We start from the raw sequence: 12,850 nt of genomic DNA, 5'->3' as shown, positions 1-12,850 counted from the left end.
ATACTACTTCTGACCAAATTCAACAGATGGTACAAGATGTCAAAGGGAAGACAAGTCAATCCAACAGCTCCCTAAAAGATGCATTAGCAGAAATTAAAAAGTTCCGGCAAGATATTGACCAAAGATTAGATGAATTGGAGAGACAAGTTGAAAATGCAGCCAAAGTCATAGAACAAGAAAACAACAAGCATCTGAAAGAAGTAGAAACAACATGTGAAGATCAGACCATATCTCTTACAACATCATCAGATAAAATCAACCAATTCAACACATCAAAACAAGCTGATAAACTGTTCAAGGAACTCAAACTTGCAGAGAAAACATTGAAAATTGTGGAGGAAAAAACGCAACAACTTTCATCATATGATATCAAACAGTATAACTTTCAACCAAATGAGGAAATAGTAACCCAGCTAAAATCATCTTTGGGTACATTGACACAGACCACTTTAGATAAAGAATGTCAACCTGTACCAATAAAGTCCAGGCAATCTGCACATCAAGGTGACATCTTGTGTGAAGACAATCAGAAGATAAAGAAAACAATGTGTGGAATATCAGGAATAACTTCCCTTAGTCCTGACACACTAAGTCATCGCTGATTACCACAACATGGCTGTTAAGATGGTGGATACAAGTAGCAAATCTGTGTCTGATCAACTACAACTGAATGGTAAACCATGGGATATCACTAGATTAGCTTTTACTGAGCTTGCTGTCACACTTCCTTTCATACAGACCATACAGTTTATATCAATATCATCAAACAAACTCAAAATGAGGCATGCAGTAAAGGTTGGTGGGGACTGTCATGGCATAAGCTGCTACCAAGGTAAAAATAGTTGTAACATTTGTTAATCCTGCAAAACTTCAGATCCTTGATATGAATGGGTATTTATTGACAACAATTGATGGAAAAAAATATTTTTAAAAATCCATATTATGTTACGAGCAACAGCAATGCTATATATGTATCTGATGTTAACATGAACACACTGACAAAAATAAACTGGCATTGTAAAGTGATTGGTAGTTATAGTCGTACAGGAAAACCTAGGGGAATGGCACTGTCAGAGGATGGCACTGTCTTTGTGTGTGATAAGGAGAGAAATGTTATAGAAGAGATATTGGAAGACTGCTCTACAGGAAAGGTGGTATTGAAGACTGCAAAGAGTCCTTATGCTGTATGTTGGTGTGGAGAAACACAGAAGCTGTACTACAGCTGTTATGCTGAAGATGAAAAAATTAACAACTTCCTTCACATCTACAAACTGTCATAGACTTTGGTTTTACAACAAAGCACATTTCTATAGGCTATATAACGACAATATGCATTCATTCTTCTGGCAGTAATTAAAAGTGAATAAAAGGAAATGTTAATAGGGCCTTTGATGTTTTTTTTATACATTGAGACAAAACGTACATGTAAATCAAATTGCTGTGGTTGAACTGTGCTCTGGTAAATTCAATGTGGCTTTAAATGCCGTTTTGTTTCAGAGTGAAAACTACAAACATCACTGACATCACATATTAAATTATCTACTTTATTGAAATACCTATGCCATGATTTATTTTCTATGTTTAAATTAATATCTTGTAATTATTTCTATATTATACGGATGTATTTCATAACATACTGACACAGGTTCTTTCTTTAAATTCAGTTTAAATTACCATCTTGCTGTCTTAAATAAGCTTGCACGAAGTTTCATGAATGAATAAATCAGTCCTTTTTAAAAGATATATTTGGAACCGGAATTCTATAAATTTGTAAAAAAATGTGTGAATAAAATATGTATGAATAATTATTGCAAACAATTATGAACCAAATCAAGATATTGACATACATGAAGTTTGTTTTTGTGATAAAAGTGAAGGATGTACATGTGCATTTTTATCAACTGAATAAATGACTATAATCTGTGTTTTAGGACTTTGAACCTTAGTTAGTAAATTATGTTGGGTATAATTATTTCAATGATACGAAATAGAGAAGTAAAATTATTATCTTTTCAAACACTTCTGATACAAGGAGTGACAGCAAAATATTCACTATCTGCCTTTTTCAAGAGGAAAATAAATGGACCTTTTCAAATCATGAAATAATTGGAGGATTTTTAAAGGTACTTAAATAATATTGCACTATTTGAATGTATTAATGAATTATGGTTATAAAATACTGCAAGCATGCTATAGCTTTTAAAGTTGTATCTCAAAATAAAAGGAATTTATCAAAAATATGAAATCAAACTTATATAATTTCTCAATTATAATAATACTATTTGATGGTGTCCTAAGACCTATCTGTGGAAAATGTCATCCACTTTTCTCAGCGCCGGATATAAAGGTATTCACTTCAAACATTAATAAGTTAAATCCAATGGAGAGAGACTTTGTGTGACATCGAGAGACCCTTTTTTTGCTTTTTCAACAGGTGTTATCAGGAGCTCTGAAAATCAATGAAACCAAACAAAATTTTAGTAATATGCATTTACCTACTGTTGTGAAATTCCTTTTTTTAAGTTCAATTGAATTTGTACAGATCCAATTAAAGCTGAAAAAGGAATTAAAAGAGGTATAAGTTTGTTAAAAATCATTGAACAAGAACATACTGCATCTCCTCTTAGTAGTGAAGCATACCGAAAAAATTTCAGTGGTTTCTAAGTAATAGTCTGGAAGACAAAAATTAAAACTGAGAAAATCATCTAACAGACAACTTTGCATAAAATTATTGAACCAGAACAGGCTGATGATATGCAAATAAAAGACACACGACTTATAATCAAGACTTGTTTATAATTACATTTCAAAGTAAAGATGGCAAACTCGGGAATACAAAGTATCAACAAAACATTCATTAACAAACATCAATACATAGATGAAAGAATCTTCAAGTTTACTGGTCAGCCCCTTGTGATGAGTGAAAAGGGAATAGATCTCCCTGCCGCAATGGGTTACTGCATTGAACTGCAAAAGGAGCACCTTTGCACACATGGCCCTTTACAAACCCCCATAAATAAATAGGCTTTCCAAAAACATGATTCACTTCTTGATGCAACAAGTATGCCAAAAGTTTTGCAGCAAACGCTCAACATCCACCTTTAGAAAGGCAAGACAACAGACCTGACCACAAAAAGTCTAACACCCAAAAAGAATGATCAAATTTTTATGAAATAATCATACAGAATTGGGTTTGGCAGTGTTTGTTCTTTTCCCTTGAACATCAAGGTTAACATCCTGCAAAGTAGAATTATATTACCTTGATATTGCTTGTAATATAGTAGACGCAAAAAAATTTAAAATTTAAATTTTTAAAAACCCGTAAATACTAAATTCTGAAAATTTAAAAGTGGTAAAAAAATGTTTAAAAGGGGAAAAAAATTCCCCAATCCCTTAAAAATACATTAGCAGAATTAAAAAATTCCGGCAAGATAAATTTACAAAAAATTTGATGAATTGGAGAGACAAATTGAAAATGCGGAAAATATAGAAAAAAAAAAACAAAAAGATCTGAAAAGGAAAAAGGGAAAAAAAAGTGAATTCGACCATATCTTTACCCCTATGAGTAAAATAACCATTCAAAAATAAAAAAAGCTTTATAAAATGTTCAAGGGGAAATCAAACTTTTCAAGGAAAAAATTTTAAAAAATTTGGGAAAAAAGCAAAAACTTTATCTATAAATAAACGTATAAAATTTAACCAAAAAGAGGAAATAGTAACCCGCTTAATGTCTTTTTTTTAATTGTTTTTAGCAACTTTGAAAAAGGGAAAGTCAAACTGTACAAATAAAGTCCGGAAATTTCATAAGGCGAAAATTTTGTGTGAAGAAAAAGAAAATAAAAAAAATGGCGGAAAATAGGAATACTTCCCCTTGTTCTGAACTCTATCATCGTGAAATTTCCCAAATGGGGTGTTAAGAAAGGTGGATTTCAATAAACCAAAACTTGTTGATCAACTACAATAAAATGGTAAACCCTGGATATTTTAGATTTTTTTTACTGGGAATTTTCTGTACTTCCTTTTATAAAAGCCATAAAGTTCATATCAAAACTCCAAACAAACAAACCCTTAAAAAGAAGATGCGTAAAAAATTGGAGGGGATGTTATGGGGATAAGTGTTAAACCCAAAGGGAAAAAAGTTGTGATTTGTTTAAACCTGCAAAAATTCGATCCCTTTATATGAAGGGGATTTACTGACCAATTGGGTGGAAAAAAATTTAAAAACCAAAATTAAAGTTACGGGGACAGCAATGTATATATGTTCTGATGTTTTAAATGAAAAATTGAAAAAATAACCCGGCACTGTAAAATTTATTGGGTTTATTTTGTAAAGGGGGAACCCAGGGGGAAAGGGACTGGTTTAGAGGATGGAAATGTCTTTTTTGTGTGATAAGGAGAGAAAAGTTATTTTAAAAGATATTGGAAGACTGGGTTACAGGAAAAGGGGATGTTTTAAGATTTCGGTCCTTTTCTGTATGTTGGGTGGAGAAACCCCGAAACGTCCCCCAAACCCGTTTTTGCTAAAAGAAAAAATTTTAAAACTTCCCTTCCCCTATACAAAATGTCTAGAAATTTTGGTTTTTCAACAGTTGCATGTCTTTTATACGAAAGGCTGAAATCATTATCCTGTTGTATATTTAGACTATAGGCTATATAAAGACAATATGCATTCATTTTTTCTGACAGTAACTAAAAGTGAATAGAAGGAAATGTTAATAGGGTCTTTGATGTTTTTTTATACATTGAGACAAAACATACATGTAAATTAAATTGCTGTGGCTGAACTGTGCCCTGGTAAATTCAACGTAGCTTTAAATGTCGTGATCCAGAGTGAAAACTACAAACATCACCAACACCACATATTAAACTGTCTACTTTATTGAAATACCTATGCCAGGTTTTATTTCTATGTTTAAATTGTCATCTTGTAATTATTTTTATATTTTACTGATGTATTTTATAAATACTGACACAATTATGTTCTTTTCTTTAAATTAATTTAGTTTAAATTGCCCTCTTGCTGTTTGAATTTAGCTTGCAAGAAATTTCATGAATGAATAAATCAGTACTTTTTAAAACATATTTTTGGAACCGGGATTCCTTAAATTTGAATGTCACTCTACTTTTTAATTTGGAGAAAAATGTGTGAATAAAATTTGCATGAATAATTTTTGCAAACAATTATGAACAAAATCAAGATATTGATATACATGAAGTTTGTTTTTGTGATAAAACTGAATGATGTACATGTGCATTTTTATCAACTGAATAAATGACTATAATCTGTGTTTTAGGACTTTGAACCTTAGTAAATTTTGTTGGGTATAATTATTTCAATTTTACGAAATAGAGAAGTAAAAATAATATCTTATCACACACAAGGAGTGACAGCAAAATATTCACTATCTGCCTTTTCAAGAGGAAAATAAATGGACCTTTTCAACTCATGAAATAATTGGCAGGATTTTTAAAGGTACTTAAATAATATAGCACTATTTGAATGTATTAATGAATTATGGTTATAAAATACTGCAAACATGCTATAGCTTTTAAAGTTGTATCTCAAAAAAAAGGAATTTATCAAAATATGAAATCAAACTTGAATAACTTCTCAATTATAATAATACTATGAGATGGTGTCACAAGACCTATCTGTGGAAAATGTCATCCACTTTTCTCAGTGCTGGATATTAAGGTATTCACTTCAAACTTTAACTAGTTACATACTATCACGTTAAAATCCAATGGAGAGAGACTTTGTGTCACATCAAGAAACCCTTTTTGCTATTTCTATAGATGTTATCTGGAACTCTGATAATGTGGGTTTTTCCCAGCTAATCCCCCGGTACAAACAAACTTTACCCAATACAGCTTCCGTAGTCGAGGGGTGAGAGTCGATGACTTCTAATCCAGTTACCTCTATGGCGTGGGTTCGATCCCTGGGAGATGCTTTGGTAGTTTAGCGCAGAGGAAGGTAGTCTAGTACTGGTGTAACTTTCCAGGAACGATGGTTAGCAAACTACCCACCTATATGACTGAAATACTGTTGGGAAAAGGCGTAAAATGAAACAAACAAACAAACAAATAGCTTCATGGTGCACTATCCGTCATATTATAGATAAGTCAATCTGTTGTGCTTATTTTCGAAGCTGTTATTGTAAACCTTTGCTGGCAAAACCCCAAAATATTTTTGATTCCGGATATTTGACTGTCAAACCCTTTAAAATTTTGCCCAATTTCTTTTTTAAAAGATGTACCTAAAAAAAACAATTTTGAAAGACCAAACATTTTTCAAAAATGAAAAAATATTTAATCTTAAAGAAATGGTGAAAAATTGTCTTATGGTTTGGGCCAAAACTTTATAAAAGTTGAAAAATGGATAGATGTGTTTGGGGTTCCCCCTAAACCTTGTTTTTTTAATGTTGGGTATGCCCTGATTAAAAATTTAAAAATTCCCGTAAATGTTTGCCTTTAGAAAAATTATTTGGGGAAAATTTTAGATAAAAAAAACTAAAAAGAGGCAAAATTTTTTTCTGAAAAAATCAAAAGCCCAAAAAAACTTTAGAAAATTTTGCTTTATCCAAAGTGGAAAAAACCTTTTTAAATTTTAAATTTAAATTTTTACAGACCCAATTAAAGCTGAAAAGGAATTTAAAGAGGTATAACTTTGTGAAAAAGCATTGAACAAGAACATACTGCATCTTAACTAGTAGTGAAGCATACTGAAAAATTTCAATGGTTTCTAAGAAATAGTCTGGAAGACAAAAATTAAAACTGACAAATCATCTAACAAACAACTTTGCATAAAATTATTGAACCAGGACAGGTTGCTAATATGCAAATAAAAGATACATAAGTATATTATCAAGACTTGTTTATACAACGTAATTACATTTCAGTAGAGAATGGCAAGCACGGGAATGCAAGCATCAAAACAACATTCATTAACAACATCCATGGCATCAGATGAAGATCTTCAAGTTTACTGCCAGCCTTGTGACGAGGAAGGAACTAGACTCCCTGCCCATGGTTACTGTACTCTCTGCAAGGAACACCTCTGCAAGACATGCTTTACAGCCCACAAAATAAATAGGCTTTCCAAACAGCATACGCTTCTCGATGCAACAAGTATGCCTAAAGTTTTGCAGCAACCCTCAACATCCAACCTTACCGGCATAACCACAGGCCTGACTACAACCTGTCTTACACACCCAAAAGAAATGATCAAGTTCTATTGCAATAATCATACAGAATTACTTTGCAGTGTTTGTCTTACCCTTGAACATCAAGGTACATCCTGCAAAGTAGATTATATACCTGATATTTCTTGTGATATAGTAGACAGCAAAGAATATCAACTTATCTTGAAAGCAGTAAATACTACTTCTGACCAAATTCAACAGATGGTACAAGATGTCAAAGGGAAGACAAATCAATCCAACAGCTCCCTAAAAGATGCATTAGCAGAAATTAAAAAGTTCCGGCAAGATATTGACAAAAGATTAGATGAATTGGAGAGACAAGTTGAAAATGCAGCCAAAGTCATAGAACAAGAAAACAACAAGCATCTGAAGGAAGTAGAAACAACATGTGAAGATCAGACCATATCTCTTACAACATCATCAGATAAAATCAACCAATTCAACACATCAAAACAAGCTGATAAACTGTTCAAGGAACTCAAACTTGCAGAGAAAACATTGAAAATTGTGGAGGAAAAAACGCAACAACTTTCATCATATGACATCAAACAGTATAACTTTAAACCAAATGAGGAAATAGTAACCCAGCTCAAATCGTCTTTGGGTACATTGTCACAGACAACTTTAGATAAAGAATGTCAATCTGTACAAATAAAGTCCAGGCAATCTGCACATCAAGGAGACATCTGTGTGAAGACATCAGAAGATAAAGAAACAATGTGCGGAATATCAGGAATAACTTCCCTTAGTTCTGACACTCTAGTCATCGCTGATTACCATAACATGGCTGTAAAGATGGTGGATACAAGTAGCCAATCTGTGTCTGATCAACTACAACTAGATGGTAAACCATGGGATATCACTAGATTAACTTTTACTGAACTTGCTGTCACACTTCCTTTCATACAGACCATACAGTTTATATCAATCTCATCAAACAAACTCAAAAAGAGGCATGCAGTAAAGGTTGGTGGGGACTGTCATGGCATAAGCTGTTACCAAGGTAAACTTGTTGTGTCATTTGTTAATCCTGCAAAACTTCAGATCCTTGATATGAATGGGTATTTATTGACAACAATTGATGGAAAAAATATTTTCAAAAATCCATATTATGTTACGAGCAACAGCAATGCTATATATGTATCTGATGTTAACATGAACATACTGACAAAAATAAACTGGCACTGTAAAGTGATTGGTAGTTATAGTCGTACAGGAAAACCTAGGGGAATGGCACTGTCAGAGGATGGCACTGTCTTTGTGTGTGATAAGGAGAGAAATGTTATTGAAGAGATATTGGAAGACTGCTCTACAGGAAAGGTGGTATTGAAGACTGCAAAGAGTCCCTATGCTGTATGTTGGTGTGGAGAAACACAGAAGCTGTACTACAGCTGTTATGCTGAAGATGAAAAAGTTAACAACTTCCTTCACATCTACAAACTGTCATAGACTTTGATTTTACAACAATGCATGTTTCTATAGAAAAGGCTGAAATCATTCTCCTGTTGTATATTTAGACTATAGGCTATATAAAGACAATATGTATTCATTCTTCTGATAGTAACTAAAAGTGAATACAATATTGCCCTCTTGCTGTTATTAACTTGCAAGATATTTCATGAATGAATAAATCAGTCCTTTTTAAAAGATATTTTTGGAACCGGGATTCCTTAAATTTGAATGGCACTCTACTTTTTAATTTGGAGAAACATATGTGAATAAAATTTGCATGAATAATTTTTGCAAACAATTATGAACCAAATCAAGATATTGATATACATGAAGTTTGTTTTTGTGATAAAACTGAATGATGTACATGTGCATTTTTATCAACTGAATAAATGACTATAATCTGTGTTTTAGGACTTTGAACCTTAGTAAATTTTGTTGGGTATAATTATTTCAATGTTACGAAATAGAGAAGTAAAAATAATATCTTATCACACACAAGGAGTGACAGCAAAATATTCACTATCTGCCTTTTCAAGAGGAAAATAAAGTGGACCTTTTCAACTCATGAAATAATTGGAGGATTTTTAAAAGGTACTTAAATAATATAGCACTATTTGAATGTATTAATGAATTATGGTTATAAAATACTGCAAGCATGCTATAGCTTTTAAAGTTGTATCTCAAAATAAAAGGAATTTATCAAAATATGAAATCAAACTTATATAACTTCTCAATTATAATAATACTATGAGATGGTGTCACAAGACCTATCTGTGGAAAATGTCATCCACTTTTCTCAGCGCCGGATATAAAGGTATTCACTTCAAACATTAATAAGTTAAATCCAATGGAGAGAGACTTTGTGTGACATCGAGAGACCCTTTTTGCTTTTTCAACAGGTGTTATCAGGAACTCTGAAAATCAATGAACCAAACAAAATTTTAGTAATATGCATTTACCCACTGTTGTGAAATTCCTTTTTTTAAGTTCAATTGAATTTGTACAGATCCAATTAAAGCTGAAAAAGGAATTAAAAGAGGTATAAGTTTGTTAAAAATCATTGAACAAGAACATACTGCATCTCCTCTTAGTAGTGAAGCATACCGAAAAATTTTAGTGGTTTCTAAGTAATAGTCTGGAAGACAAAAATTAAAACTGAGAAAATCATCTAACAGACAACTTTGCATAAAATTATTGAACCAGAACAGGCTGATGATATGCAAATAAAAGACACACTACTTTATAATCAAGACTTGTTTATAATTACATTTCAGTAAAGAATGGCAAACTCGGGAATACAAGTATCAAAACAACATTCATTAACAACATCAATGGTATCAGATGAAGATCTTCAAGTTTACTGTCAGCCTTGTGATGAGGAAGGAACTAGACTCCCTGCCCATGGTTACTGCACTGACTGCAAGGAGCACCTTTGCCAGACATGCTTTACAGCCCATAAAATAAATAGGCTTTCCAAACAGCATTCACTTCTCGATGCAACAAGTATGCCACAAGTTTTGCAGCAACCCTCAACATCCACCCTAAGTGGCAAGACCACAGACCTGACCACAACCTGTCTTGCACACCCAAAAGAAATGATCAAATTCTATTGCAATAATCATACAGAATTGCTCTGCAGTGTATGTGTTACCCTTGAACATCAAGGTACATCCTGTAAAGTCAACTATATACCAGACATTTCTGGTGATATAATAGACAGCAAAGAATATCAGGTAATCTTGAAAGCAGTAAATACTGCTTCTGACCAAATTCAACAGATGGTACATGATGTCAAGGGGATGACAAATAAATCCAACAGCTCCCTTAAAGATGCATTAGAGGACATTAAAAAGTTTCGACAAGAGATTGACAAAAGATTAGATAAATTGGAGAGACAAGCTGAAAATGCAGCCAAAGTCATAGAAAAAGAAAACAACAAGCATCTGAAAGAATTAGAAAAAACATGTGAAGATCAAACCATATCTTTAATGGCATTATCAGATAAAATCAACCAATTCAACACTTCAAAACAAGCTGATAAACTGTTTAAGGAACTCAAACTAGCAAATAAAACATTGAAAATTGTGGAGGAAAGAATGCAACAACTTTCATCATGTGACATCAAACAGTATAACTTTAAACCAAATGAGGCAATAGTAACCCAGCTTAAATCATCTTTGGGTATATTAAAACAGACCACTTTAGAAAAAGAATGTCAACCAGTGCAAATAAAGTCAAGGCAATCTGCACATCAAGGAGATATCTGTGTGGAGACATCAGAAGATAAAGAAACAATGTGCGGAATATCAGGAATAACTTCCCTTAGTCCAGACACTCTAGTCATCGCTGATTACCACAACATGGCTGTTAAGATGGTGGATACCAGTAGCCAATCTGTGTCTGATCAACTACAACTAGATGGTAAACCATGGGATATCACTAGATTAGCTTTTACTGAACTTGCTGTCACACTTCCTTTCATGCAGACCATACAGGTCATATCAATCTCATCAAACAAACTCAAAAAGAGGGACACTATGAAGGTTGGTGGGGACTGTCATGGTATAGGCTGTTACCAAGGTAAAATAGTTGTGTCATTCGTTAATCCTGCAAAACTTCAGATCCTAGATATGAATGGGTATTTATTGACAACAATTGATGGAAAAAATAATTTCAAAAATCCATATTATGTTACGAGCAACAGCAATGCTATATATGTATCTGATGTTAACATGAACATACTGACAAAAATAAACTGGCACTGTAAAGTGATTAGTAGTTATAGTCGTACAGGAAAACCTAGGGGAATGGCACTGTCAGAGGATGGCACTGTCTTTGTGTGTGATAAGGAGAGAAATGTCATAGAAGAGATAATGGAAGACTGTTCTACAGGAAAGGTGGTATTGAAAACTGTGAAGAGTCCTTATGCTGTATGTTGGTGTGGAGAAACACAGAAGCTGTACTACAGCTGTTATGCAGAGGATGAAAAAATTAACAACATCCTTCACATCTACAAACTGTCATAGACTTTGGTTTTACAACAATGCATGTTTCTATATCATTCTGCTATTGTATATTTAGACTACAGGCTATAAAAGAGGATATTCATTCATTCTTCTGGCAGTATTGAGTAATTAAAAGTGAATACAAGGAAATGTAAATAGGGCCTTTGATGGGTTTTTTTCCAAAATGTATATTAAATTGCGGTGGCTGAACTGCGCTCTGGTAAATTCAATGTGGCTTAATGTTGTGATCCAGAGTGAAACCACCACCACCTTCACCATATATTCAGTTGTCTACTTTATTGAAATACCTATGCCAGATATTATTTCTATGTTTAAATTTTCATCTTGTATTAAATATCTTAATATTTTACTGATGTATTTCATAACATACTGAGACAGGTTATTTCCTTAAATTTAGTTTGATCCTCTAGCTGTTTTAAGCTTGCAAGATATTTAATGAATGACAATAATTCAGTCCTTTTTTAAAGATATTTTCGGAACTGAGGTATTCTTTATATCTTTCAACATTTTGTTGCAAATTCAAGTAATTTTAAGTCACTTTTACAAAAGTGTGTACAGTTCAAGTCAGTTATAAGGAACTATACAGGCTACTTGTATATCCAAGGTTTTGTATGACGAATATGAGGATACAAATTTTTATAACAACATGCATGATGGGTGGAAAGATAGAATGTTATCTGGAACCCAGCAAATGTAGGTACAAACAAACTTTTGTTATAGGTTCATGGTGAACTACCTGTCACAATTGATTTGACAACCTGTTGCACTTATTTTCGTAGTTGTTACTATAAAAGTGTGTTTATACCTTCAGATAAGCTGGGGAAAAAACCAAATATTCTTAATTCCGGAGTAAGCCTATTGTGAAATGTTTGTACATGTATCATCATACTTTTATCTTTCAAATTCTAAATTATGTAATAAATAATGTAGCTTCTGACAATTTTTATCATTTCTTGAAGCCATTCATGTTTTCTTAATTGTCTTTCTTGAAGTTGTATTTGGTTCATTCTTACAAATGTGTGTTTCTGGTCCCTTGTAAGATCAACAAGGCAGTCTGAAGAACAGCTAAATCCCCTTCCGCAGTGAACATGAATGTGTCCTTCTTGAGCTTTTACCAGCCATGACCTTGATGTTGTGTCATGCATTTCATAAGCACAGTCTCACGATGGT

The 12,850-nt window shown here is 32.9% G+C and overlaps 3 protein-coding genes across 5 annotated transcripts in view; 2 read left to right on the top strand and 1 right to left on the bottom strand.

Annotated features, from left to right (window-relative positions):
* Positions 1-12,850, bottom strand: part of LOC132723372 (uncharacterized) — a 106,203-nt gene that overhangs the window by 71,396 nt on the left and 21,957 nt on the right. The gene's annotated exons all lie outside the window — the stretch shown is intronic.
* Positions 547-11,712, top strand: LOC132723370 (uncharacterized). 3 transcript variants are annotated; one of them, XM_060708071.1, is made up of 2 exons: positions 547-2,123; positions 9,929-11,712. In XM_060708071.1, the coding sequence occupies exon 2, from the start codon at positions 9,935-9,937 to the stop codon at positions 11,678-11,680; it is 1,746 nt and encodes a 581-aa protein (XP_060564054.1). In that variant the 5' UTR covers positions 547-2,123; positions 9,929-9,934; the 3' UTR covers positions 11,681-11,712. The 3 variants fall into 3 exon arrangements, with proteins under 3 accessions (XP_060564054.1, XP_060564057.1, XP_060564053.1); XM_060708074.1 differs by lacking the exon at positions 547-2,123 and adding an exon at positions 9,117-9,245; XM_060708070.1 differs by lacking the exon at positions 547-2,123 and adding an exon at positions 9,205-9,468.
* On the top strand, positions 6,905-9,059 carry LOC132723371 (uncharacterized). Its single transcript, XM_060708075.1, has one exon. It carries the CDS (start codon positions 6,906-6,908, stop codon positions 8,649-8,651), a length of 1,746 nt encoding a protein of 581 aa, XP_060564058.1. The 5' UTR covers position 6,905; the 3' UTR covers positions 8,652-9,059.

The sequence above is a fragment of the Ruditapes philippinarum genome, unplaced genomic scaffold, assembly GCF_026571515.1.
Source record: "Ruditapes philippinarum isolate M1 unplaced genomic scaffold, ASM2657151v2 ctg2367_1_1_1_1, whole genome shotgun sequence".
In the NCBI taxonomy this organism is placed as follows: Eukaryota; Metazoa; Mollusca; class Bivalvia; order Venerida; family Veneridae; genus Ruditapes; species Ruditapes philippinarum.
This window is presented reverse-complemented; position numbering and strand designations above follow the sequence as displayed.